General features: G+C 41.2%; 1 protein-coding gene across 4 annotated transcripts; it reads left to right on the top strand.

Annotated features, from left to right (window-relative positions):
- The first annotated feature begins 1021 nt into the window (after positions 1–1021).
- LOC115101582 (serine/threonine-protein kinase tousled-like 1-B) lies at positions 1022–26230 on the top strand. 4 transcript variants are annotated; one of them, XM_029621205.2, is made up of 23 exons: positions 1022–1070; positions 1224–1357; positions 15946–16067; positions 17290–17361; positions 18810–18848; positions 19130–19205; positions 19292–19335; positions 19614–19709; positions 19924–20010; positions 20108–20200; positions 20494–20604; positions 20741–20877; positions 21120–21308; positions 21424–21490; positions 21860–21957; positions 22255–22336; positions 22430–22521; positions 22794–22883; positions 22965–23134; positions 23234–23369; positions 23479–23590; positions 23679–23786; positions 25226–26230. In XM_029621205.2, the coding sequence occupies exons 3-23, from the start codon at positions 15951–15953 to the stop codon at positions 25394–25396; spliced, it is 2187 nt and encodes a 728-aa protein (XP_029477065.1). In that variant the 5' UTR covers positions 1022–1070; positions 1224–1357; positions 15946–15950; the 3' UTR covers positions 25397–26230. The 4 variants fall into 4 exon arrangements, with proteins under 4 accessions (XP_029477065.1, XP_029477002.1, XP_029476938.1 ...); XM_029621274.2 differs by having other exon boundaries at positions 1052–1070; positions 1227–1357; XM_029621142.2 differs by having other exon boundaries at positions 1032–1353.

Here is a 26230-nt window from a genome sequence, read left to right as displayed (position 1 = left end):
CTCAGAAAATGAATAAACTGACGAGTTTCAGAAGACAGTTCTTTGTTTCTGGCCATTTTGAGCCTCTAATCGAACCCACAAATGCTGATGCTCCAGATACTCAACTAGTCTAAAGAAGGCCAGTTTTATTTCTTCTTTAATTAGCACAACAGTTCTCAGCTGTGCTAACATAATTGAAAATGGTTTTCTAATGATCAATTAGCCTTTTAAAATGATAAACCTGAATTAGCTAACACAACGTACCATTGGAACACAGGAGTGATAGCTGCTGATAATGGGCCTCTATACGCCTATGTAGTTATTCCATAAAAAAATCTGCCGTTTCCAGCTACAATAGTCATTTACAACATTAACAATGTCTACACTGTATTTCTGATCAATTTGATGTTATTTTAATGAACAGAAAATGTGCTTTTATTTCAAAAACAAGGACATTTCTAAGTGACCCCAAACTTTTGAACGGTAGTGTATAATTTTGTTCTCATGGATGGTCAGTCCTTGCATCCATATGTGAGGTCCTTGCGTCCATGTATTTGACAGTGGTTACCTTTCTCCTGGCCCTTTCCTCAGCTGTTAACCAAATGAAATTGTGGGGAAAATGCTTTGTTAATTTTTGAATCCCAGATTTCCTCTTTAAAAGGGGTCAAACTGTAGGACTATTCAATGATCCAAACTTACTATCTCATAATTAAGACGTACATATCTCATAATAATGACTTACTATTTCATAATTGACTTACAATCCCATAATGACTAACTATCTCATAAATATGACTTGCTATTGCTATCTCACAATAATGACTTGTTATCTCATAAATATGACTTGCTATCTCATAATACTGACTTACTATAGCTTGATTATGACTTCTCATTACTGACTTAGTCATAACGGGAACTGGCCACTGACACTGTATGTCAGTTACGATGTTCTCTTTCACGCATATTTTTGATGGCTTTTCACCAGTGGCATTTTTCCTGGGTGCATGAACCTCGCGATAATGTTTGCACACGATGCGTGACGCTTGAAGTAAGGTACAACAGCACAGGGCACTTCCAGACGCACTGCAGAGGTGTGAGGAGGTTATGTCCAAAATGTTAAATTCCAATATTTTGTGAGGTTACCGGTGCAGCTGGGCTTGTGTCTAAACATTGCAAGGTTTCAAAAATCACGAGATTGTACTGCCACTGACAGCGGTGTTTGTTTGCTTTGTCGTTTCAAAAAGTAGCTTGATGAGTGTCCAAAGTAACATTGGAAGTTTGGAGGGGACGCCATCTTGGTCCTAGCTCTCCACGTCCCCGACAACACCGGGGTTGCTTTCTCAGCAACATATCACGGCAGTGGTGAAGGCCAAGGCAGGTACTGTAAAAATAATATTTTACGGAAAAGTATTTGTTACATGTTTTGTGAGTCGTTTCGTGGTACGTGATAAGAATCGTCTTGAAATTAATTGCGTCTTGAGTTACACCGAAGCCATGATGGGCAGCAGCCTGCTAACGTTAGCTAGCCACTACAGTAGTAGCTGGTGGTGTCTGACTGCAAATATATGAGGCAAACTAGCTAATTGGTCAATGTTAAGCACAGTACTTTAAACTACTGGTACTTTGCTCGCAATATAAGTTCAATTATTGACATGCTGAAGTGGAGTAGCGAGCGTGCTAGCTACTTGCCTTACTGGCTAGCAAGTTTCCGATACAGAATTTGCTATCCAGTAAACGTTAGCTAGCTACTACTAACTGTCTCTACCGGCTACAAAGACAACGTTAACTATCACCTGTATCTATTGTTAAATGTTGCATTTGCCAGCCAACAAGCTAAGATGTGTTATTTTAAAACAGGGACGTGACATGGATTGGACCCATGGATTCAGTATTGCGAGATTTATGGGTTTCTGTGGACAACATGAATATATATGTACATGTCTACAGTAGTTAACTAGAATGGTTTACTCCTTATCGATAATGATGCAATGGTGTCTGGCGACCCTCGCCTTTATAATTGTATATATTTTTTTTTACATTAAGTTGAGATGGCATATTTTTATATTGCAGTAACCAGCTAAGTACACTTGTCGTGATAACCTACTGTGCAGTGGATCATATTAGATTCAGAAACTGGTGTTTGCAATCAATTGTTTTGCACTCATTGACAACTGTATAAGTGACTCAAGTATCCATGTGCTAATGAGGGTACAGGCTGCACATTCAATGGTTTGTGTGGACAGGACGGTGGCAATAGTTTCATAGGGCAGTGTATTACTTTAGACAAGTAATCAGCCTTAAATGTCCTACATGACAACTCAAGTCTTTGTGATGGTCTTTGCATGCCTTGTTATTTTTGTGATCTTTGTTGAGTGGGTATAATTTCTGGAACGTTCCAACAGGAATCTGTTCCAAAAACGTCGTAAATAACAAGGTTGCCAACAAACAACGCATACAAGGTTGTAAAGCAGCAGAATAAGATACCAGGTAGGGAGTGTGCTATTTAATGACGTTTTTCACTCACCACGTTTATCTCCTCACTCTGGTACCCTATGGACAAACATTAAGAATAAGCTACGTGCTGAGTTGATGCCTATTCGGTGGCTAGTTAGCTAGGTGAATTGATCATGCTACTTTGTATGCGTTTGTTGGTTTCCTTGTTACTTTACCAAGTTTTGTGAACAGATTCCTGTTAGAACTTAACACAAATTATACCCACCCATCTTTGTTTGTACCAGGTAACAGTACATATTTAAAGCAAATGTTATGTTTCAGCAGTGATGCACAGATTTCTAGACATTGTGATGGTCACATTCCTAAAATATTTACATTTTCTGAGCAAAATAAAACATTTTTTTGTAAAAATACAATCTTGGACATGACTGTAAAGTCACTCAAATTATTTCAAACTAATTTTAATTTAGGAAATCTGATCCATGCATAAATAGAGGCATATTCAATAATATCCCAATGTTATCAAGGTTTGGAATTATTCTGTTTTTGTCATAATACATCTGTTTGGGATTCTTGCAGTCAATTTGCGATGTACAAATTATAACTATAACCAGGTTTTCATCCAACATTTATGTTAGTAAAGTACATGTTGTATAAAGGAAGGTGATCAGACTTCCGAAATGTTGACAAAACAAAATATGCTAGACAAGGTGCGACGCTTTTGTCGGTAAAATGATTTAAGCCTTTTTGTGCACATATTGATATAATAACCACGTAGGAGTAAATTTGAAGTCGTGCAACAATATGGTGTGGTTCTCGACTACGACTCGGGGAAACCCATGTAGTTTGTTAGGCTACAGATAGAATAAGGTATATGAACTTCACAAGGTGAAAGTGCACGTGGTGATTGATTGTGCTTTCTAATAAATATCCGGGGTTCTGGAGACATGATTGATTCTTGGCCGGCATTTGACAAATAACCATGGACAAAAGAGGGAGATTTTTATTTCCTGTAAGCCAGCCTAACCGCACTGTATCTGCAATCTCTGTTGGCTAGTGTGCACGTGCCAAGACCAGAGTGGTTACATTAGCCACGTAACGCACATTTTGAACAGTAGAGTTGAAAATGTAATGGAAACCCATTTAATAACTTGTATTCTTTATTCAGTACGTAGGAATTTAACCTCAGTTATTTTCATGTGCACTTGGTCTTCATGAACAGCCTTTCATCTGCAACAGGTCAATTTGATGGGAAAATGCATATATATTGTTTTTATGTGGATGCATGTTTTGTTTTTCCCTAGCACTACGCAGCTGACTCGAATAACCAACTCATCATCAAGCTTTTATTATTTGAACCTTCTGTGTAGTGCTAGGGATAAAACCAAAACATGCACACCCGGGGGCGCATGACCGAGTTTGGGTATCCCTGCTCTAGTCAGTCTAGGGCAACAGACTATATTCTGAACAAGGTGATAGGGTTGTCAAATTATTGTAGCCCGGAAGACATTTTATATGGTAGTGTTTCTCCAAAGTTTTTTTTCTCCTGGGGGGGGGGGGGCTATTTTCCTGCCATTCTGCACATTTTGTCATGGAGCTGAGAGAGAGATGGCTGTTAATTTAAAGCGAATTTTCTACAAATCTGCATATCCAATGGGTCCCCAATGGTTCAGAAGTGTTCTATAGCACCTGTCTGCTTCATTTCAATCCTAAAATCCATTCAGCAATCTGAAGTGGAAACTGATATTTGGCAGTGAGCATTATTAAGTTGAGTATTATTTACTCTGTTACATGACATTTCTCATGTTACTTCATGATGTACTGAAATATCTACTGGCAAGCTATAAAATTACAGCACTCTACATCACAAATCCCCGAGCTGACAAGGTAAAAATGTCATTCTGCCCCTGAACAAGGTAGTTAACCCACTGTTCCGAGGCAGTCATTGAAAGTAAGAATTTGTTCTTGCCTAGTTAAATAAAGGTAAAACATTTTAAGTTACTCATTCGCTTTACACTCAAATCAAATGATCTTTGTCACATTTGCCAAATACAACAGATAGACCTTACTGTGAAATGCTTATGAGCCCTTAAGCAACAATACAGAGTAAATATATATTTAAGTAAGAACAATTTGCTAAATAACCTAAAAGTAAGAAATAATAATAACAAACAAATGAGGCTATATACCAGGGATTTTCATGCGGGGTTAGGGTTAGTCAAGGTAATGTGTATATGTATGTAGGGGAACAGTGACTAGATAATAAACAGAGTCGCAGCAGCGTGTGTGTGAAGGAATGTGTTTGTGTGTGGCGTCAGTCAGGTTGCTCTCTGGTGCAGCTGTATAACTTTTTTTCCAGGATCTGAGGTCTCATGCCAAATCTTTTCAGCCTCCTGAGGGGGAACAGGCATTGTTGTGCCCTCTTCACGACTGTTGGTGTGTTTAGAACATGATCGGTCCTTAGTGATGTGGACACCAAGGTAACTGAGGGAGAGGTTTCCTCGCGCCAGACTCGCTTGTTTTCGTTAGGTTGAATGTGGTAAATCATGGCTGGTTTTCCATTTTATGTTCTTTCAACTTTTCCAATTGATGAATGATGTTGTTGCCTTGCATAACTGCTGCTTATTACATTATCACTGAAAAATGCTAAATACCATAGTCTACATAATGCAATTTCCACTTCGGTAGCTGTTGCGTACAATTTATATAAAATCAAATGTATGTTTCTAACTGGAAATGCATAGCATTGTGTTGCACTGCGTCGTCCTGGGTTTGAACATAGATTCCCTAGGACCCCAGAGCACCACATTTTATTTCACCTCTACTCCACAAATGAGCTAAAGTGGCATCCATCTTGGGTGCCACGAAATCTGCTGTGGTACCTGATCCTTTGTGTCTCCCGGGTGTTGTCTTTTTTTCTTTCTTTTACCTGTTTTGCATTCCCTGCCAGTTAGACTACCTCCATCTGGAGTTGCAGCACCCACCAGATTATGCAGATGAACAGCAAGCTAATCTACAGTAGGCTAGTTGACATTAGGGATGTTAATCGGTTAGCTGCCGAAAATACATTTGACTAGTCATGCTTATTGGTCTATAGGGTAATTAGCATAATGGTGTTGTATTAAATTGGCTCGTGTGTATTTTCGTTATGTCGTCATGCATCTTTTTTATCACACGCATACAGAGCCGAGTTTGAGGAGTGGAAAAGCCTACTACCTGTCAGACCGCGCAAGAGTGACTCAAGTCTGTAGGCTACTGGAGTGAAACCTACTTTTGTAAGTCCAGTCGTTGGGCAACAAATAACCATTCTAAATGCAATCACGTATTAAACTTTGGTGGCTGTGATTTAAAAGGCGCTATTTTTATTTCTCAACTCGTAATTTAAGCGTGCCTCCCATTTGCCATTCAGATGTATAGGCTGTAAGCCTGCCTACCGTTGACTATCAGCGAGTCACCCACTGCTTTGCAATGTGAGCTTGAGGCAGTAAAACCTGCATGTTTTACTTCAAATAATGAGGCATGTCTTGCCTTGCGAAAATCCATCTGTAGAAACGTGGATGCAATTATTTTATAAAGACTTCCTCATGCCATTAATCAGCATTTCTCTCCTGTTCTATTGGTTTTCATATTAATTTTCTTTCATTGTCCAGAAGCACAATCCTAGTCATATATACAACCCATCATAGTTGTTGCTATTAGATTCCCCCTCTTTCTACATTTCTAAATGAGATTTTAATCTGTCACAACCGCTCGCATTAGGTTTAGAGCTGTGTTTTCCGCAAATCACATTTTGGCAAATGTTTGAAAATGGTGTTTTATTAGCTGCTTCATTGTAGGAGTTGCGTGTTCAATAACAGGCTACAGCCTTTTGAACTGTAAGACGATAAGCTTGCTATTGTTGCATGTATCCACTAAGCTCTTAATAAAAAATGTCCAGTCCTTGTATGCATCTGTAGTATCAGAGAGGAAGAGGCAAAGCAAGAGGTTTCACTCTTGCCAAAATCTGTCAAATATGCTCAATTAGTTTCTATGTGCTTATTTTGGGCCTATGCTTGTCGACTGCCTTCCCGCCTTGGGACGACTCTCATTGTTAGGGCGGAAACATATCTCATTATATGTAGGTCTCTGATAGTATTTTCTGTTGGTCACACAATAAAAAAAATCCAAAGAGTAACCATTTTTTGACCAGTTAGAGGGTCAGTTAGACAAAAGCAAAAAATTTGCATCCCTAGTTGACATCATAGAATAGTGGCCTAAATGGGCTTTGAACTAGGCTATAGATTAGTTATTCTTTTTTAATTGGCCTATTTTATGCCTTAGTATGGTTAATACACTGAACAAAAGTAGCCCTTTGTGAGGAAAAACTCAGTCTGACCGGCTGGTCCTGGCTCCCTAGTGGGTGGACCTAGGCCCACCCATGGCTGCACCCCTGCACAGTCATGTGAAATCCATAGATTAGGGCCTAATGAATTCATTTAAATTGACTGATTTCCTTATGAACTGTAACTCAGTAAAAACTTTCATTGTTGCGGTAATATTTTTGTTCGTATAGTTTCTCTTGATCTTGCTGATTAGGCTATCCCCTTGCAATAAGAAGGTGGCTGGCAAGCTTCTTTTTTTTTTGCTGTGGACATTTTGGTAAAATGAGCTGGAGTGGTCAGTTTCTCGTGAAATTAGAATTTGTTTTGCAGGACAGTAGATTTGAGCGATGGGTAGTCAGATTGTTCTTGTGGATTATGTGATGCCGATACAGGGAACGATTGAAGACTGTTGCACTAATATGTGATATCTGGTCTAATTTTAGGCAGTCTAGCTCTTGCATACATTTTTTCAGAACAAACCTATGTTGTAGGCAAATTGCTAGGTTGATGTAAGGGTGTTGATTTTAAGAGGGAACTGCCAGAGAATAATTTGATATACATGTTTGTTCTCTGTTCCAGCTCTGATACTTTGGTGTTCTTTGTGAAAGCCAAGCAAAACAGCCAGCCCCAGGTCCCTTCGGCCCACTGCGCTTGTGGGAATTGTCTTGAAGACAGGCCTGCATTGTTCTCCAAGCTCATGTTAGACAAGGTGGAGGAACTGTTGTCTTGTCTGTGGGTGCTGTAAACCACGGGCTGGTGGGAAACCATCATGGGTCGTACTGGCCAGAGTAGAGTAGAGTTGAAGACTCATGTTAAAAGGAACCACCAGCTTTCATATGTTCTGAGCAAGGAACTGAAACTTTATCTTTCTTTTTGTTTTTTTGTTGTTGAATTTTACCCCTTTTTTCCAGCCGCACCAATGTGCCGGAGGAAACACCGTACCTGGCAACCTTGGCTAGCGCTCACTGCGCCCGGCCCGCCACAGGAGAGACAAGGACATCCCTACCGACCAAGCCCTCCCTAACCCGGACGACGCTAGGCCAATTGTGCGTCGCCCCACGGACCTCCCGGTCGCGGCCGGTTACGACAGAGCCTGGGCGCGAACCCAGGGACTCTGATGGCACAGTTGGCGCTGCAGTACAGCGCCCTTAACCACTGCGCCACCCGGGAGGCCACGTTAGCTTTCTTACATAGCACATATTGCACTTTAACTTTCTTCTCCAACACTTTGTTTTTGCATTATTTAAACCAAATTGAACATGTTTCATTATTTATTTGAGGCTAAATTGATTGTATTGATGTATTATATTAAGTTCAACTAAGTGTTCAGTATGGTTGTAATTGTCATTATTACAAATAAATAAATAATCGGCCGATTTTTAAATCTGAATCGGCTTTTTTTGGGTCCTACAATAATCTGTATCGGTGTTGAAAAATCATAATCTGTCGACCTCTTTGTAGTGCCCTAAAATCTTTTTTTGCCTGAGTCAGTTTTTTCCAAAATTCTGTTTAGTTTTCCCAGGTTTGATTTTCCCAGTTCAGGTTTTTGCTGGCAAAAACTCACTTTGTTAATAGAACATCACATTTGGTTGCTTTTCTTAGTCCACAACAATGCTTACACCACATCAGGAAACCTCTTAAGGTCTGGGGGGGGGAAAGTTTTAAAAAATGTAATGTTTTGGGTGTAGTTGCCCTTTAATGCAGGTGCGCACCATCAAGATTGCGGAGTTGCCACTGGATAGATGAAAATAATCCTGACATCATTCTGGCTGGTAGGCAGTACTACAAAGTAGCCTTCAGGAAAGCCTTTTCATCTCTACCAGAAGATTGTTATCATTAGCATTATCGCTAATGGCTACACAAAGTGTAGACGTGCGTGCACCGCACACACCGACAAGGGCATTTTCAGAAAGTTGCAGGAAAAATACAACCACTGATACGTTTAGTTCATGTCTTATGATTAACTTGGGCAAATGAATGTTCTAATAAGTTAAATACATTTTTTGAATTCCATTCTATTGTCTGGATTCAATGAGGTTTATTGAAAATCAGTGTCTCTCTGGCATTATCTATGGTCTGACTCTTGACAGTGGAAGTGGTGCGGCAGACATGATGCACTGACTGAACAGATCTTATGAGACCTCATAGCCGTTTGTAGATGCAAAATAGAGAGCATATTAAAGCAAGGCCATGTCAGTAAAGTAGACCCCCACGGAGTCTGCTGTGAGGCTGTAGCTTGGAGAATTCCCTTAGCTGAGTTGTCTCCCAGAGGCCCTCAGGTTTGAAGGAGATTGAGAAAAGGAAGAGGATTGGACTGTTTAGGATCCAGCCTAGTAGTTGAAATCCTGTTTTTGCGGCTGTAGGCCTAATACTGTGTGCTTGCTTACATGTGACATAATGAAGATATTGCCAAGGCCTTTTTTTTTTTTTTTTTTTGGTACTCTGATGCTTTCAACTTATTCTTGAGTGTTAATAGTAGAATGCATAAGGTGTAACTTTTGAAATTGGGTAAGGTATCAGCAGTTTTCCTTTTGTCATGTCAGTCATTGTAGACCTTAGAGCTACAGTTGAAGTCGGAAGTTTACATACACCTTAGCCAAATACATTTAAACTCAGTTTTTCACAATTCCTGACATTTAATCCTAGTAATAATTCACTGTCTTTGGTCAGTTAGGCTCACCACTTTATTTTAAGAATGTGAAATGTCAGAAAAATAGTTGAGTGATTTATTTCTTTCATCACATTCCCAGTGGGTCAGAAGTTTACATGCACTCAATTAGTATTTGGTAGCATTGCCTTTAAATTGTTTAATGGGTCAAATGTTTCAGGTAGCCTTCCACAAGCTTCCCACATTAAGTTGGGGGAATTTTAGCCCAATCGTCCTGACAGAGCTGGTGTAAATGAGTCAGGTTTGTAGGCCTCCTTGCTCGCACACACTTTTTCAGTTCTGTCCACACATTTTCTATAGGATTGAGGTTAGGGCTTTGTGATGGCCACTCCAATACCTTGACTTTGTTGTCCTTATGCCATTTTTGTACAACTTTGGAAGTATGCTTGGGGTCATTGTCCATTTGAAATACCCATTTGCGACCAAGCTTTAACTTCCTGACTGATGTCTTGAGATGTTGCTTCAGTATGTCCACACAATTTTCCTACCTCATGATGCCATCTATTTTGTGAAGTGTACCAGTCCCTCCTGCAGCAAGCACCCCCACATGATGCTGCCACCCCAGTGCTTTACGGTTGGGATGGTGTTCTTCGGCTTGCAAGCCTCTCCCTTTTTCCTCCAAACATAATGATGGTCATTATGGCCAAACAGTTCTATTTTTGTTTCATCAGACCAGAGGACATTTCTCCAAAGAGTACAATATTTGTCCCCATGTGCAGTTGCAACCCGTAGTCTGGCTTTTTTATGGCGGTTTTGGTGCAGTGGCTTCTTCCTTGTAGAGCAGCTTTTCAGGTCATGTCAATATAGGACTTGTTTTACTGTGGACATAGATAATTTTGTACCAGTTTTCTCCAGCATCTTCACAGGGTCGTTTGCTGTTATTCTGGGATTGATTTGCACTTCGCACCAAAGTACGTTCATCTCTAGGAGACAGAATGTGTCTCCTTCCTGAGCGTTATGACGGCTGCATGTACCTGCGCACTATTGTTTGTACAGATGAACGTTGTACCTTCAGGCGTTTGGAAATTGATCCCAACGATGAACCAGACTTGTGGAGGTCTACAATTTCTTTTCTGAGGTCTTGGCTGATTTCTTTAAAAAAATGTTCCATGATGTCAAGCAATGAGGTCAATTAGCCTAACTCAGTGCATCATTTGAGTCAGTCAGAAGCTTCTAATACCATGACATCATTTTCTGGAATTTTCCAAGCTGTTTAAAGGAACAGTCAACTTAGTGTATAGAAACTTCTGACCCACTGGAATTATGATAGTGAAATAATATGTCTAAACAACAATTGTTGGAAAAATTACTTGTCATGCACAAAGTAGATGTCCTAACAGACTTACCGAAACTATAGTTTGTTAACAAGAAATTTGTGGAGTGGTTGAAAGACTAGTTTTAATGGCTCCAACACAAGTGTATGTTAACTTCCGACTTCAACTGTATTTATAACTTGTCAGTAATGTCCAGATCAACAAGCCCATGTCAGCTAACATTTTTACTAGGTTTTGTAGCCCATTGATTTGGTTGGAATGTTTAAGTCGCACATTGCAAGAAATTAGCTTTAACTGCAGAATGTACCCCAATGATGGGAGGCCTGAGTGGGTTATGTTTGTGAACCACTGGTCTAGGCTATTATCAACTCCACTAAATATAACTTTTATTTAACTAGGCAAGTTGGTTAAGAACACATTCTTATTTACACTGACAGCCAGACCCGGACAAAGCTGGGCCAATTTTGCACCACCCTATGGGACTCCCAATCACGGCCGGTTGTGATATAGCCTGGATTCGAGCCAGGGTGTTTGTAGTGATGCCTCTAGCACAGATATGCAGTTCCTTAGACCTCTGCGCAACTAGGGAGCCCCATATAGCTATAGAGCGCCATGTTTGGTTTGCCTCTAACACTCATCAGGCAGAATGTTGTCAGGCATGTACCAGGATTATGCCATGTCAAATATTTCAGTGTTAATATAATGTTATCTTGAGGAGTATAAATGTAGGAAATGTCTCCCCTGCTCTGTTCAGATGTGTAGTAATCAGACATTTAGCCTATTAAACGTTTCAGAAATTGCTTTCAGCTGTTCTTTTGTGTGTGACGAGGGAACAATCCTCATTAGTTTTGCTTTGTCACTCCCTTATTTTAGTTTGAGCTAAATGGATAGCTCTGTGGTAATGCCTTATTTTAACAGATTATCTCTGCCGCCTTAGATAATCAGAGTATCCCCCAGGACTAATTATCAGGCTTATTCTGAAGGCCTTCAGGGTTCTAAGTCAATCGCATTATTACCTTGCAGTTAAGACTTTGTGCCAGGCAGAAGCTGACTTGCCTTGTTAAATTGGCTGTATACCTGATCTCAGTTTTTCTGGCCAGAGCTTCAGAGCAAATCTACAAAACTCAACAAATTAAGTAATTTTCAGATAATGGTGTATTTTTCAGTAGGTTCTCATTTTTGTCATGGGAAAAAAAATACAAGGCGGACAGTCTGGTTTTCCTTTTGTATAAAGGAATACAGTGGATAGACGCAAGTATACTGACTAGTAGGCTGCATGAAAATAGAATTCAGCCTCGCTTACAGATTGTAACGTGACTTAACTAAAAATCTATAATTGTGTCCTTTTATACTGGGAGTTACAGGTTAGGTACTCTTTGGTGTAGCACATTTTTGACCCCGCTTGGCGATTTTACTGTCGTCGTCCACGATTCATGGAAACAGGAGTCTCGTAAAATGTCCAGTTGCAGGGTGTCCGTTTCAATAACAATCAGAAATTGGTATTTTTGGGCGCCGATTATTATTTTATATTATATATAATTTTTATATACCTTTTATTTAACCAGGCAAGTCACTTAAAACCTCTTGAGGATAGGGAGACGCTAGCGTCTCTACTGGCCAATTGCCTGGGGAAATGCAGAGCGCCAGATTCAAATAAAATGCTATAAAATTCAAACTTTCATTAAATCACACATGTAAGATATTCAATTAAAGCTACACTCGTTGTGAATCCAGCCAACATGTCAGATTTTTAAAATGCTTTTCGGCGAAAGCATAAGAAGCTATTATCTGATAGCATGCACCCATCTGAACCAGTAGTAAACAAAAGAGCTAGCGTAGCAGGGCTACACAAAACGCTGAAATAAAATATAAAATATGCATTACCTTTGACGAGCTTCTTTTGTTGGCACTCCAATATGTCCCATTTTTCGATGAATTCCATCCATGTATACCCAAAATGTCCATTTATAAAGCACGTTTGATCCAGAAAAAAACAGCTTACCAAAACACAACGTCCCTACAAAACATTTCAAAAGTTGCCTATAAACTTTGCCAAAATATTTCAAACTACTTTTGTAATACAACTTTAGGTATTTTTAAACGTTAATAATCGATCAAATTGTAGACGGGGCAATCTGTATTCAATACAGCAAGTAAACAAACCATGCTCCTTTTTTTGTCTTGCGCAACTCTCAACAGTGTAACCTTGTTCCAGGATGTGCTTCTTCTTCGTTGCACAAATGATTAACCTCAACCAAATTCCAAAGACTGGTGACATCCAGTGGAAGTCGTAGGGACCATTTTACAGTTCCTATCAAATATCCCTTGGCAAAGACAACAAAGGGAACGGTCAGAGGCAAAAAAAAAAAAAAAAAAAAAAAAAATCTGAACAGTTAGTCCTCTGGGTTTTGCCTGCTACATAAGTTCTCTTATAGTCACAGACATGATTGAAACAGTTTTAGAAACTTCAGTGTTTTCTATCCACACCTACTAATCATATGCATATCATATATTCCTGGAATGAGTAGCAGGAAGTTGAAATTGGGCACGCTATTTATCCAAAAGTGAAAATACTGCCCCCTATACCTTAACAGGTTAAGAACACATTCTTATTTTCAACGACGGCCTAGGAACGGTGGGTTAACCTCTTCAGTCGACCCTCTACTTTTTTGAACATTTTGTTAAAAATCGCGCAACATTTCAGCGCCCTGCTACTCATGCCAGGAATATAGTACGTTCATATGGTTAGAATGTGTGGATAGGAAACCCTCGGACGTTTTTAAAACTGGTTAAATCACGACTGTGGCTATTACATAACGTGCGTTACATCGGAAAGCGCAGGAAAACCTGATCACAGAAAATGGAAATAAATATCCTTGCGCCACTTCCAGCAATTGTTAATTGCCTCGTTCGGGGCAGAACGACAGATTTTCACCTTGTCAGCTCGGGGGATTCAATTTTGCAACCTTACTGTTAACTTGTCCAACGCAATAACGACCTGCCTCTCTCTCGTTGCACTCCACAAGGAGACTACCTGTTAAACGAATGCAGTAAGCCAAGGTAAGTTGCTAGTTAGCATTAAACTTATAAAAAACAATCAATCATAATCACTAGTTAACTACACATGGTTGATATTACTAGATATTATCTAGCGTGACATGCGTTGCATATAATCTGACTGAGCATACAAGTATTTTAGTATCTGAATGAGCGGTGGTAGGCAGAAGCAGGCGCGTAAACATTCATTCAAACAGCACTTTCATGTGTTTTGCCAGCAGCTCTTCGTTGTGCGTCAAGCATTGCGCTGTTTATTACTTCACGCCTATCAACTCCCGAGATGAGGCTCGTGTAACTGAAGTGAAATGGCTAGCTAGTTAGCGCGTGCTAATTGTCGTGTTGCTGGTTTGAGCCCAGGGAGGAGCGAGGAGAGGGACGGAAGCTATACTGTTACACTGGCAATACTAAAGTGCCTATAAGAACATCCAATAGTCAAAGGTTAATGAAATACAAATGGTATAGAGGGAAATACTCATATAATTCCTATAATAACTACAACCTAAAACTTCTTACCTGGGAATATTGAAGACTCATGTTAAAAGGAACCACCAGCTTTCATATGTTCTGAGCAAGGAACTGAAACGTTTGCTTTCTTACATAGCACATATTTTATTGATGTATTATATTAAGTTAAAATAAGTGTTCATTCAGTAATCGGTATCGGCTTTTTTGGTCCTCCAATAATCTGTATCGGCGTTGAAAAATCATAATCGGTCGACCTCTACTCCAAACAGTACCTGCCCTGTAACTCCTAGTATAATGGATACCTATCTTTTTATTTATTTTGTTAAGTCCCGTTATCTGGTGTTCGACTGCAGGCTGAACTCGGCTACAGATTGTGTCAGGACTAAGCCCTTTCTCAGGGCATATATCACTCATGTCATGGAGAGGTGCCATGTTCCTCTGAGTCTTGTTGTACAGCTATGAATCTGAACTGACCTGGTTCAGAGGTGGGAGTGGTGGCGGCTGGGGGACACAACTTGGTTCAAGCTGTAATGATGTCTGGAATGGGGGATCATGATGCAGTCAGATCTCCTCTGCAGCGTTGGATGAGTTAATGTTGTCACGATACCAGAATTTTTACTTTGATGCCAGGTTTAGTATCACGATGCGCGATACCACCACAACAAAAAAGGAGTACCAGCCAAAGTCACATCCGGACAGAAACTCAGCTACTGCTCTGTTCAGTCGTTTGCCATCTTGAGTTTAAAATCATTCCATTTGAACATTTGTACGTTTTTTAAATTTGTTTTTAAGAGCCATGTATGTGTTAATGAATAAATTATACAATCAATTTGACTTCGTTTTTACCAGTCTAACTACAAAACATGGTTATCATTTATTTGAATGGTAAATCTCCAGTTCTAGGTCTAATCACAATACAGGTGAATGCATATTATTCAATAGGAGTGTGTGCATGCGTTGAGTTATTGAGCTTGTTAGCTGATTTCATAGGGCTACAGATGACAAACAATACCTTCCATTTAGGACTTATTTAATTGGCAACTGCTAGAAGAACATTATTTTATTGTACTGATCAACAACATTTGCATAAAAGAAGCAACCTCTTTTATTCTAGAAGTGTGCGCTGTCTCTAAGAAAGTAATGAAGTCATTCACAGGCAGAGTTCAGCTTGGTGGCAAGCGAGACTAAGTAAATGAATTATGTTTTTGATGTCAGTCAGCTTTGAAATCAGCATATTTAGCATTATGGTTTGCATATCACAAACTACTAGAATAGTGAATTAATTCAGCTGGAAGCTAGCAGGGTAAGTTGGCCTACGATTTAAAGCTGGAAGCTACCGGTATCATCTTCATTGTAGAAGTGTTCTAGCCTGTTTTGGACGTTGTTTTGCGAACAGTAATGAACAGTTTCAACCTCTACATGAGTGGGGAGCAGCTCGGGAAGCTCTAGCAAATGAGTAAGTGGAGCAGGATCTTTGCTCTTCACCCTATAAAGGGGATACGCTGATGGACTTGATTCTCTCAATCACGTGAGACACTTGACAGAGGTACCGAACATAAAACAAAAAACGTTACTCTAATTTTTATCACAGAAGTACAGACCGTTCGGTATACCATGCAACACGAGTAGGGAATAAGTGGTTTACATGATAGTGTGCAGGTTCTGAGGTATTGCTCCTCTCTTCCAGGTACCATGGAGGAGCTGCACAGCCTGGACCCCCGGAGACAAGAGCTGCTGGAGGCTCGATTCATGGGTGGGGTCAGTGGCAGCACTGGGGGCAGCACTGGCAGCACCAGCGGGGGAACCAAAGTGAGTGAGCGTGCGTCAAACCCCCCCCGGTCCTCATACACCGTTTCCCCTATATTAATTTAGCAGCCGTGGCCCGCTGTTGCCGCCACGCCAAAAAATATGATTCCACTTTTTATATATACATATTGAACAAAAATATAAATGCAGCCATTTCAAACATTTTAGTGAGTTACAGTTCATATAAGGAAATTAGTTAATTGAAATAAATTAATTAGGCCCTAATCTATGGATTTCACATGACATGGGAATACAGATATTATTCTGTTGGGAACAGATAACTTAAAAAAAAAAAAAAAAGTAGGGTCGTGGAACAGAACCAGTCTGTGTTTGGTGTGACCACGATTTGCCTCATGCAGTGCGACACATCTCCTTTGCATATAGTTGATTTTATTTAACTAGGCAAGTCAGTTTAGATCAAATTCTTAATCCGGCCAAACCCTAACGACGCTGGGCCAATTGTGCGTCGCCCTATGGGACTCCCAATCACGGCCGGTTGTGATGCAGCCTGGAATTGAACCAGGGTCTGTAGTGATGCCTCTAGCACAGGGACCTTTTCAGTTTCTAGGATTAATGTGCGACATGGGGCTGTGCATTATCATGCTGAAACATGAGGTGATGGCAGAGGATGAATGGCACGACAACAAGCCTCAGGATCTCATCGCTGTATGTCTGTGCATTCAAATTGCCATTGATTTGAAATGAAATTGTGTTCGTTGTCCGTAGCTTATGCCTGACCATACCATAACCCCACTGCCACCATGGGGCACTCTGTTCACAACGTTGACATCCGTAAATCACTCACTCACACTGTCTGCCGTCTGCCCGGTACAGTTGTACAGTTGAAATCGACGTTCATCCGTAAAGGGCACACTTTTCCAGCGTGCCAGTGGTCATCTAAGGTGAGCAATTGCCCACTGATGTCGGTTACGATGCCGAACTGCAGTCAGGTTAAGTCTCCGGTGAGGCCGACGAGCACGCAGATGAGCTTCCCTGAGGCGGTTTCTGGCAGTTTGTGCAGAAATGATTCGCTTGTGCAAACCCACAGTTTAACCAGCTGCCCGGGTGGCTGGTCTCAGACGATCCCGCTGGTGAAGAAGCTAGATGTGGAGGTCCTGGGCTGGCGTGGTTACACGTGATATGTGGTTATAAGGCCGGTTGGGCGTACCGCTGTATTCTCTTAAATGAAATGGAATATTCTAATGAACTTCTGTTTTGATTTCAGGCCTTGACAAACAATGAATGTTCAAATCAAAGTTTTGGAAGCCTGGGGTCCTCCAGTGACAAGGAGTCAGAGGTATGTTTTATTAACATGATGTTCTTAAAGTTTTTTGTGAAAAATGGATGTGAATGTGCATTTTGTTTGGAACAGGCTGTCAGACAGTATAACTGGTGTCCACGGCTTTTCTGGATTTGTTTCTTTAGTCTTTGACATTCCATCTTGTTTGGCTCAGACCTATGTTTTGATTGGAAGTGGGCTGGTTGATGTGAGCAGCGAGATCACACGGAGAGGAGCTGGGCCCTGTTATCCTCCTTGGCGCTGGTGAGAAAGTCAGATGCAACCGAAGATGGCGCTAGAGAGAACAAAAATGTGCGGAATCTTGCTGTAATTAAACTGTGTTCTTGTGACGCATAATGCCACGCGCTCTCACATCTCTGGACAAACACAGTTTGTGCCAGACTCTGCCAGGGCAGCCTGATCACGGGCATCATCATCCTGCATGCTGAGCCTCCTCCATGCTGTTCTCCTTTGTTTTGGCAGCACAGCTCGCTAATGAAGGAAAAACACAAATGGCCTCCAATTTGGAGGGGCAGCAGTGTCGCAAGTCTTGTGTGGGGTGGAGGACTCCCAACATCGCTGACTGTAGGGTTAACCTAAGAAGCCTGAACCTCTGCAATGTGGAGTCTGCACGTATATTAGCAACCTGACTGCGGGTGATTGTCTGCTCCCCTCCCGTCTAGTTCATCGGGTGGTGTAATAAGTCACTGATGGAGGCCTGTGTGCGAGCATGATCGAGGAGGAGGCAGAATAAAACCTCTCTGGCCTTTTCTGCCGCAGACATGATGAATCTGCACAGATATCACCCAAACAGATGCCCCCCGGCCCCCATACGTCACACCCTCCCTAATGATGCACTGGTGAAACTGTCAGACCACCGCCTGTCAGCAGATTCCCTGTACAAGGCTCTGTCCTGGTTTTGGGGCCTGTAAATCTTTTGTAAAAATATCACAAGGATTCCTGTTGAAATGGGCTCCTCATGTTAGACTTCGATTTAGTTAGTGTTTTTGCAGTTTAACCATTGTAATGTTTGCTTTTATTTATTTAAAACAAATGTAGGTCCAGAAATAATCCTCATCCTCTATCTCGTTGATTCAATGAAAATGGCTGATTCCTTGCTTTGTTGGGCGATTTACCTTGTTTTCTTATGTTTAGCTCATAAACTGATTTGAATCAGACATTACAAAAGGCTAGTTAGTCTGTGCTACAGTTTAGTTACCTGCTGTAGTCGCTTTTCCTCTATTCCTCACAGCCTGTGGCCCAAAACTGCCAACGGGGGGCTACATCGGTCATAAATAAGCATCCTCTCCCCACTGGAAGTTCTCGCACAACTACCTCATTAAAGCTTTCCATTACAATTGATCTCTTTTCAGAACAGGCTAATAATGAGCTCGATTAATTATGCATTTTGGTTTTTACGTTGAACTCATTCTCTGTACCCCTCCTGCCATTTTTTCTGTTTGCAGAGCTCAGACGTGAAAAGGGGGAGCTCTCCTGCATACTCGGTAGGTGCTCATTGTATTTGGAATACTAGGCTATGTTCCCCATCATTTTCAGCTGCTGGGCGGCAGGCAGCATTGGTCGGTCAGTTCACCTACATTCCGGAATCCTTAGCAGGCTGTAGACTTGGGATTGATGTGTTGCTGCTACGGTGTATTCACTATGCTTTTGTTTTTCAAACGCAGACATTTTAAATCCTAATCTGGACATTTCAAGGAATCAAAATGACTGTACTTGTACAACCGACCAGATAGTGGTCATTGGTAAAACAGTTTGTCCTTTACAGACTCCTGAAAAGAAACACTCTGAATCGTCCAGAGGAAGAAAGAGGAAACCCGACACCCAGTCGGAGAACAGCCAAGGTAACTTCCCTCAAGCTGTTTCTGTTGCTCCAGATACAATCATCGATGTCTGAAAGTCAATGCTAATTGTATTTTCTCTCTCACAGGGAAGTCTATTGTGCGAGGACCCAAAATTAGTGATTATTTTGATGTAAGTTGTTCTTTTTGGGGGGGTTTGAAAATTGAAATGATACTCTTATCGTGAGTGACCCGGGCTAAGTCTCTGTGTCATGGAGCACCACATTTGATGTTCAGCAGAGAGGTTTTCTGTTTTTAGAGAATATCAATGAAGCCGTGATGTGATCCATTTCACACACAGGCCAGCTCTGAAATGAACAAAACCGGACATAAAGGAGTCTTTCTGTGCCAATGTTGTTGCCAAGTGGCGGGCAATGATGTCACTCACACTGGTGGTCTCTCTCTCTCCAGTTCCATGGAGGGAACGGGTCCAGTCCTGTGAGAGGTCTCCCCTCTGTGATCCGCTCACCTCAGAACTCACATTCCCACTCTGTGCAGGGTTCCAGTGTAAGTAACCCCATATCCACTTCAATTCCTTTATCCCTTGTTGGCTTTATAAACATATGTAGAAAGCATAGTAGCCTTGTCCACGCCAGAATGGCCCATTTAAAAAAAAAAAAAACATGTAAAATGATGTTTTTTTTTTAAACACAGTCAATGTTTAGAAGAAATTGACAGTACCATTTAGATACGCTAACAATTGTTGTCCCTTGGGTTTCAGATTAGGCAAAACAGCTCATCGCCTACGAGTCTGTCTTTTGGGGAACATGTGATGCATCCAAAGCAGTTGGCAATCAAATGTGTGCAGGTGAGAATGACCACCGCTATAGTATGTGTGTTCAGCACTTTGGATTGTGTGTCGCGACTAAATTTTAAACTCATTGTTCATTTGTTTTTAATTGCAGACTGACCTGACGGGGCTCAAGTTGGCTGCCCTGGAGATGAACAAGAACCTGGACCTTGAGAAAAAAGAAGGCAGAATTGATGATTTGCTTAGAGTAAGGGAAATATGGCTAATGGACAGAACACATCAGCAAAACATTCCTAACTCCCTCATTGAGTTGAAGTATCAGTGATGTATTACTGTGACACCACTGAACACACGGATCAATTAAAAAAGCTCGCTGTGCTGCATGTAGACTTAGTGCGTACAAAAAATGTTATTCAATGCTAGGTTGACATGCTTGGGAAGTTAGCTGCAACGTTCTTATTTCTACGGTAGGAGTGTGTAGAGGGCTTTGGTTTTACTAGGGTTGTAATATGATGAACCTGATTTGTTTCTTCTCCATAGGCGAACTGCGATCTCAGGAGACAGATAGACGAACAACAGAAATTACTTGAAAAGTACAAAGAACGCTTAAATAAATGCATCACCATGAGCAAGAAGTTGCTCATAGAAAAGGTACTTCGCTTTCGTTTCAAGGCGGAATGTCTGAGGCTAGCATTTAAATAAAAAAAATAACATTATGACAAGTCTGTATGAGTGCAGTGGTATGAGTACTCAGTCAGTGACGTATGTCATTGTTTGTGTTGCCTAGAGCACCCAGGAGAAGCAGGCGTGCCGGGAAAAGAGTATGCAGGACAGACTACGGTTAGGCCATTTTACCACTGTGCGACATGGAGCCTCTTTCACAGAGCAGTGGACCGATGGCTTTGCCTTCCAAAACCTAGTCAAGTTGAGTATCTTGGTCTCCGTGTCAAAGTTGTCTCAAGTCAACTTAACCATATCACAGTTGAGAAATGTATCGAGCTACACGTCTTTCTCTTTCAACAAAGTTCAGTCTGTTCAGGTATCGAAGAAACGTTTGTAGAATTTGTACTGGAGTGTCATTTTCCTCTTATTCCAAAGGCTTATCCAGCGAAAAATGCAGGCTTGGCAGAAATGGTATTGATTGCATATAACATCTTTATCTGCAGACAGCAAGAGTGGATAAACCAACAGAGGGAGGATATCGAGAAGCAGAGAAAACTCCTAGCCAAAAGGAAACCCCCATCGTCCAGCAACTCCCAAGCACCAACCACAAACTCTGAGCCAAAGCAACGCAAAACCAAGGCAGTGAACGGGGCGGAGAATGATCCCTTTCTGAAGCCCAGCCTACCTCAGCTGTGAGTGCCCTTGTCCTCCCTACCTTTGACTAAGCACACCAAGACGCTCTATGAACAAATATGCTTGATCATGTTGCTTTCATTTCTCATGATCTTTTGTTGGTTCATTCCAAAGGTTGACTCTAGCTGAGTATCACGAGCAGGAAGAGATCTACAAGCTACGACTCGGGCATCTCAAAAAGGTCAGTGTGCCAACCTGGCAGATCTAGGCAACACGAGCTTAGCTTTTTTGTTTGTTGTCTCATTGTTCAAGTCGATTCAATCGTGATTCGACATCCTGACACTGTTCACTGATGTAGAACCACTAACAGTTCCACTCTGCTTAGATTCTGTGGACATTTTCCCTGAAAATTTCCCCTCAACCTATAGTTAATTCAATTGTTTCCCCTGTGAATAAGCATCAAGAGGGTTTGCCCTAGAGACAGACTTGCTACCAAGTCAACCGTTAATATTTAATACAAGGCTAGTCAGCCGAGTTTTGATGAGCTCCCGTCTCCTTGTAGTGAGTCCTCTGATGTTCATCTGTATGTTTGTGTGTGAATCATTTATAGGAAGAAGCAGAAATCCAGGTGGAGCTGGAGCGTCTGGAGAGAGTGCGGAACCTTCACATTCGGGAACTTAAGAGAATAAATAACGAGGACAGTTCACAGTGAGTCTGATCACTGGCATCTGACGTCAGAGTACGCACAGGGGCTCCTGCTGACAGAGATTGTTCAGTTAGACACTGGAGAGGCAGTCATGGTGCTTGTCACAAGTCATTTTCAATGTCTGTGTTTTCCATTCAGCCACTCAATGTAAAATGAGCCTGTCCCCCCCCCCACCTGACTAGCATTTCAGTAACAAGGTTCCTCTTTCTCGGCATTAGTTGTTTTTGAGTTGGTGAAAGTCCTACCATCGCGTTAATTCCTAATGAGATTCTGACCTTGTTTTGTTTTTGTTTTTTTAGATTCAAAGACCATCCGACTTTGAACGAGAGATATCTGCTGTTACATCTTCTGGGAAGAGGAGGCTTTAGTGAAGTTTACAAGGTGAGTTTATATTTGACCTGTGTGTTCATGTTGTCAGTTTGCATCTTACAAGTCTTTGTTTGAGTGGACCAGTCCAGAACCTTTCTGTTATAGGCGTTTGACTTGATTGAGCAACGCTATGCTGCTGTGAAAATTCATCAGCTGAACAAGAACTGGCGAGAGGAGAAAAAGGAGAATTATCACAAGTATGTTCCACATTAAAACATTGCCATTTTTCTCTGTTCTTATTCCTTAACACTGTGGCAGAATCGAGTCAGTTTTATGAATCACAGTAACAATAGACAGTTTAAAAACATATTTAAAAAATGTATTTACTTATGCACTGGCTTTAAGCTTATTGTTCTATTCCATCCGCTTAATATCTGGGTTATTCAGTCATACCTCCACCCCGCTGTGCTCCTACTGCCTGGTGTCATTCAGTTGGTTGCCCATGGTAACATTGCTCACCTTGTTGCAGACACGCCTGTCGGGAGTACAGAATACACAAGCAGCTGGACCACCCCAGAATCGTCAGGCTGTATGACTACTTCTCACTGGACACAGACACGTAGGTTAACCTTATTGTACTGACTAATATATATCTCGTCACTGCCCTTTACACATTGCTCATTTTATGATGCCCCCAAAGGTTTTGCACAGTTTTGGAATACTGTGAAGGCAATGACCTGGACTTCTACTTGAAGCAGCACAAGCTGATGTCGGAGAAGGAGGCCCGCTCCATCGTCATGCAGATTGTGAATGCGCTCCGATACCTGAACGAAATCAAGCCCCCCATCATTCACTATGACCTCAAGCCGGGTGAACAAACGCTTGCACACACTGGAATGATATCCCATACTGGGAGGGCTCCAATTATTTCTGATGCAATGTACTCATTTCTTCTGTTCCGATTTCAAGGTAACATCCTGCTTGTTGATGGCACAGCGTGTGGGGAAATCAAAATCACAGACTTCGGTTTGTCCAAAATCATGGACGACGACAGCTACGGTGCAGATGGCATGGACCTGACATCACAAGGAGCAGGGACCTACTGGTAGGAAGTGCCACCGCATACACTCCTGTGTCATGGGACCAGCACATGATTTGGGTGATAAGATGCTTGACATGTGGGCAGATATAATTTAGTTTTTGTTTTCTCAAAGGTACTTGCCTCCGGAGTGTTTTGTTGTTGGCAAAGAACCTCCAAAGATTTCCAACAAGGTGGACGTGTGGTCTGTGGGTGTAATCTTTTTCCAGTGTTTGTATGGAAGAAAAGTACGTTTTTAAAGAGAACTGGTTTTATTGATTTACCAAAATGAGTGTCTCGTAAATAAGTTGACGCTGAGCCTTATTTCTCTTTCAGCCGTTCGGCCACAATCAGTCTCAGCAGGATATCCTGCAGGAGAACACAATACTTAATGCAACCGAAGTTCAGTTTCCTGTCAAGCCTGTTGCCAGTAATGAAGCAAAGGTGAGGGATCATTTGTGGTCTGAATATTACCATCTGACTGCAATTGTCACTTCTTCATCGTCTTTTATAATAGTTTTGCGATTAATTCCTGTATTTGGCGTTGCTTTTGTCGAGACCTCTAGTGTTCATAGTAAGGTACAGACATCACAAGCCCAATTTATGAATTTTCAACACCGACATCACAATTTATGAATTTAACAAATTTTTACCGATTTATTGGAGGACCAAAAAAGCCGATAGCGATTAAAATTGTATTTATAATAATGACAATTACAACAATACTGAATGAACACTTATTTTAACTTAATATAATACATCAATAAAATCAATTTAGCCTCAAGTAAATAATGAAATGTGTTCAATTTGGTTTAAATAATGCAAAAACAAAGTGTTGGAGAAGAAAGTTAAAGTGCAATATGTGCTATGTAAGAAAGCTAAAGTTTCAGTTCCTTGCTCAGAACATATGAAAGCTGGTGGTTCCTTTTAACATGAGTCTTCAACATTCCCAGGTAAGAAGTTTTAGGTTGTAGTTATTATAGGAATTATAGGACTATTTCCCTCTATACCATTTGTATTTCATTAACCTTTGACCATTGGATGTTCTTATAGGCACTTTAGTATTGCCAGTGTAACAGTATAGCTTCCGTCCCTCTCCTCGCTCGAACCAGCAACACAACGACAACCGCCACCATCGAAGCAGCGTTACCCATGCAGAGCAAAGGAAACAACCACAGGCTCAGAGCGAGTGACGTTTGAAACGCTATTAGAGCGCGCTAACTAGCTAGCCATTTCACTTCGGTTACACCAGCCTCATCTCGGGAGTTGATAGGCTTGAAGTCATAAACAGCGCAATGCTTGACCCACAACGAAGAGCTGCTGACAAAATGCATGAAAGTGCCTTTTGAATGAATGTTTACGCGCCTGCTTCTGCCTACCACCGCTCAGTCAGATACTTGTATGCTCAGTCAGATTATATGCAACGCAGGACACGCTAGATAATATCTAGTAATATCATCAACCATGTGTAGTTAAACAATCATAATCGCTAGTTTTTATAAGATAAGTTTAATGCTAGCTAGCAACTTACCTTGGCTTACTGCATTCGTGTAACAGTCTCCTTGTGGAGTGCAACGAGAGGTCGTTATTGCGTTGGACTAGTTAACTGTAAGGTTGCCAGATAGAATCCCCCGAGCTGACAAGGGGAAAATCTGTCTTTCTGCCCCTGAATGAGGCAGTTAACCCACCGTTCCTAGGCCGTCATTGAAAATAAGAATGTGTTCTTAAGTGACTTGCCTAGTTAAATAAAGGTATAACAAAATCGGCGCCCAAAAATACCAATTTCCGATTGTTATGAAAACTTGAAATTGGCCCTAATTAATCGGTCGACCTCTGGTTCTCAGTGCCCATGTTTTGAACGATGTCGCCTTTTATTCCCCAAGGCCTTTATAAGGCGCTGCCTGGCATACAGGAAGGAGGACCGGTTTGATGTTCACCAGCTGGGAAGGGATTCCTACCTGCTTCCTCACATGAGGAGGTCCAACTCTTCAGGGAACTTGCAGATGGGTGCCGGTGGCTCAGGACCTGCCGCCTCCAGCATCATTTCGTACTGAGGGCTGGTCCTGGACTGACTGAATTACTGCCCCCCCCATGTGTGGGGTAGCGGAGCTACATGCCAACTAGTGGTGTACGGGAGGACAAGAGGGGTCCGTTGGCCATAGACACTGCAAACTGAATGATGTGGAGTTTGGCCTTCGCCTGGACTGTGCTGAGTTTCAAATGGGTGTTTTCTAAAGACTAATGAAAGGATGTTTAAAGAACATAAGTGAATGACCTTGTAAAAGGTTGAATAGAGCACTGCTACAGACAAAGTAACTTGAAGAAATGTGACTGGACACTTGAGTTTGTTTTGCTGGTGGAAGCCTTATAGGACCTTAGGGATTACTGGCAGCCTGCCGTTTTAGAATCGTTAACATCCTCTTGCAAGGGTGCAAATGCTTTAGCTGCGAAGAGTTTCCCTTTTCACCATCAATTTGGCTTTGTTTTTTGTTTTCAGCAAAAGTTTTAGGTTTTAATTTGAGTTGTACAATTAGCTATGAGAATGTAATTTTAGCATACAAGTGGTATTGTCATTTAGGCCCAGGCAGCATACTAATGTTGAATGCACAAAATAACCAAATGTAGACAAATGGCAATGTACAGAATAATATGCAGGATGATTTTAAATAATTTCTTCAAGAGTAAATGTATATTTGCTGTACAGAAGATTTTCAGATTTGGAATTGCAGCTGTACCATGGTTTAACTATTTCCCTTGTACATTTGTCATTCATTTAGCTGCTTTTGATGTTACTTTTTAAAGGGCTGTATGATCCACTTTGGGTACAATTGTACAGTTCTATAAAAAGAATAAATGATGACTATGATAATAAATACCAGGAAATCACA

Source organism: Oncorhynchus nerka, linkage group LG1 (assembly GCF_034236695.1).
Source record: "Oncorhynchus nerka isolate Pitt River linkage group LG1, Oner_Uvic_2.0, whole genome shotgun sequence".
In the NCBI taxonomy this organism is placed as follows: domain Eukaryota; kingdom Metazoa; phylum Chordata; class Actinopteri; order Salmoniformes; family Salmonidae; genus Oncorhynchus; species Oncorhynchus nerka.
This window is presented reverse-complemented; position numbering and strand designations above follow the sequence as displayed.

Coding starts and splice junctions, on each gene's coding strand:
- LOC115101582 (XM_029621205.2), top strand. CDS start 15,951: ATGGAGGAGCTGCACAGCCTGGACCCCCGGAGACAAGAGCTGCTGGAG. Junction 20,011..20,107: donor TGGCAATCAAATGTGTGCAG/GTGAGAATGACC, acceptor TTTTAATTGCAG/ACTGACCTGACGGGGCTCAA. Junction 23,370..23,478: donor CAAGGAGCAGGGACCTACTG/GTAGGAAGTGCC, acceptor GTTTTCTCAAAG/GTACTTGCCTCCGGAGTGTT.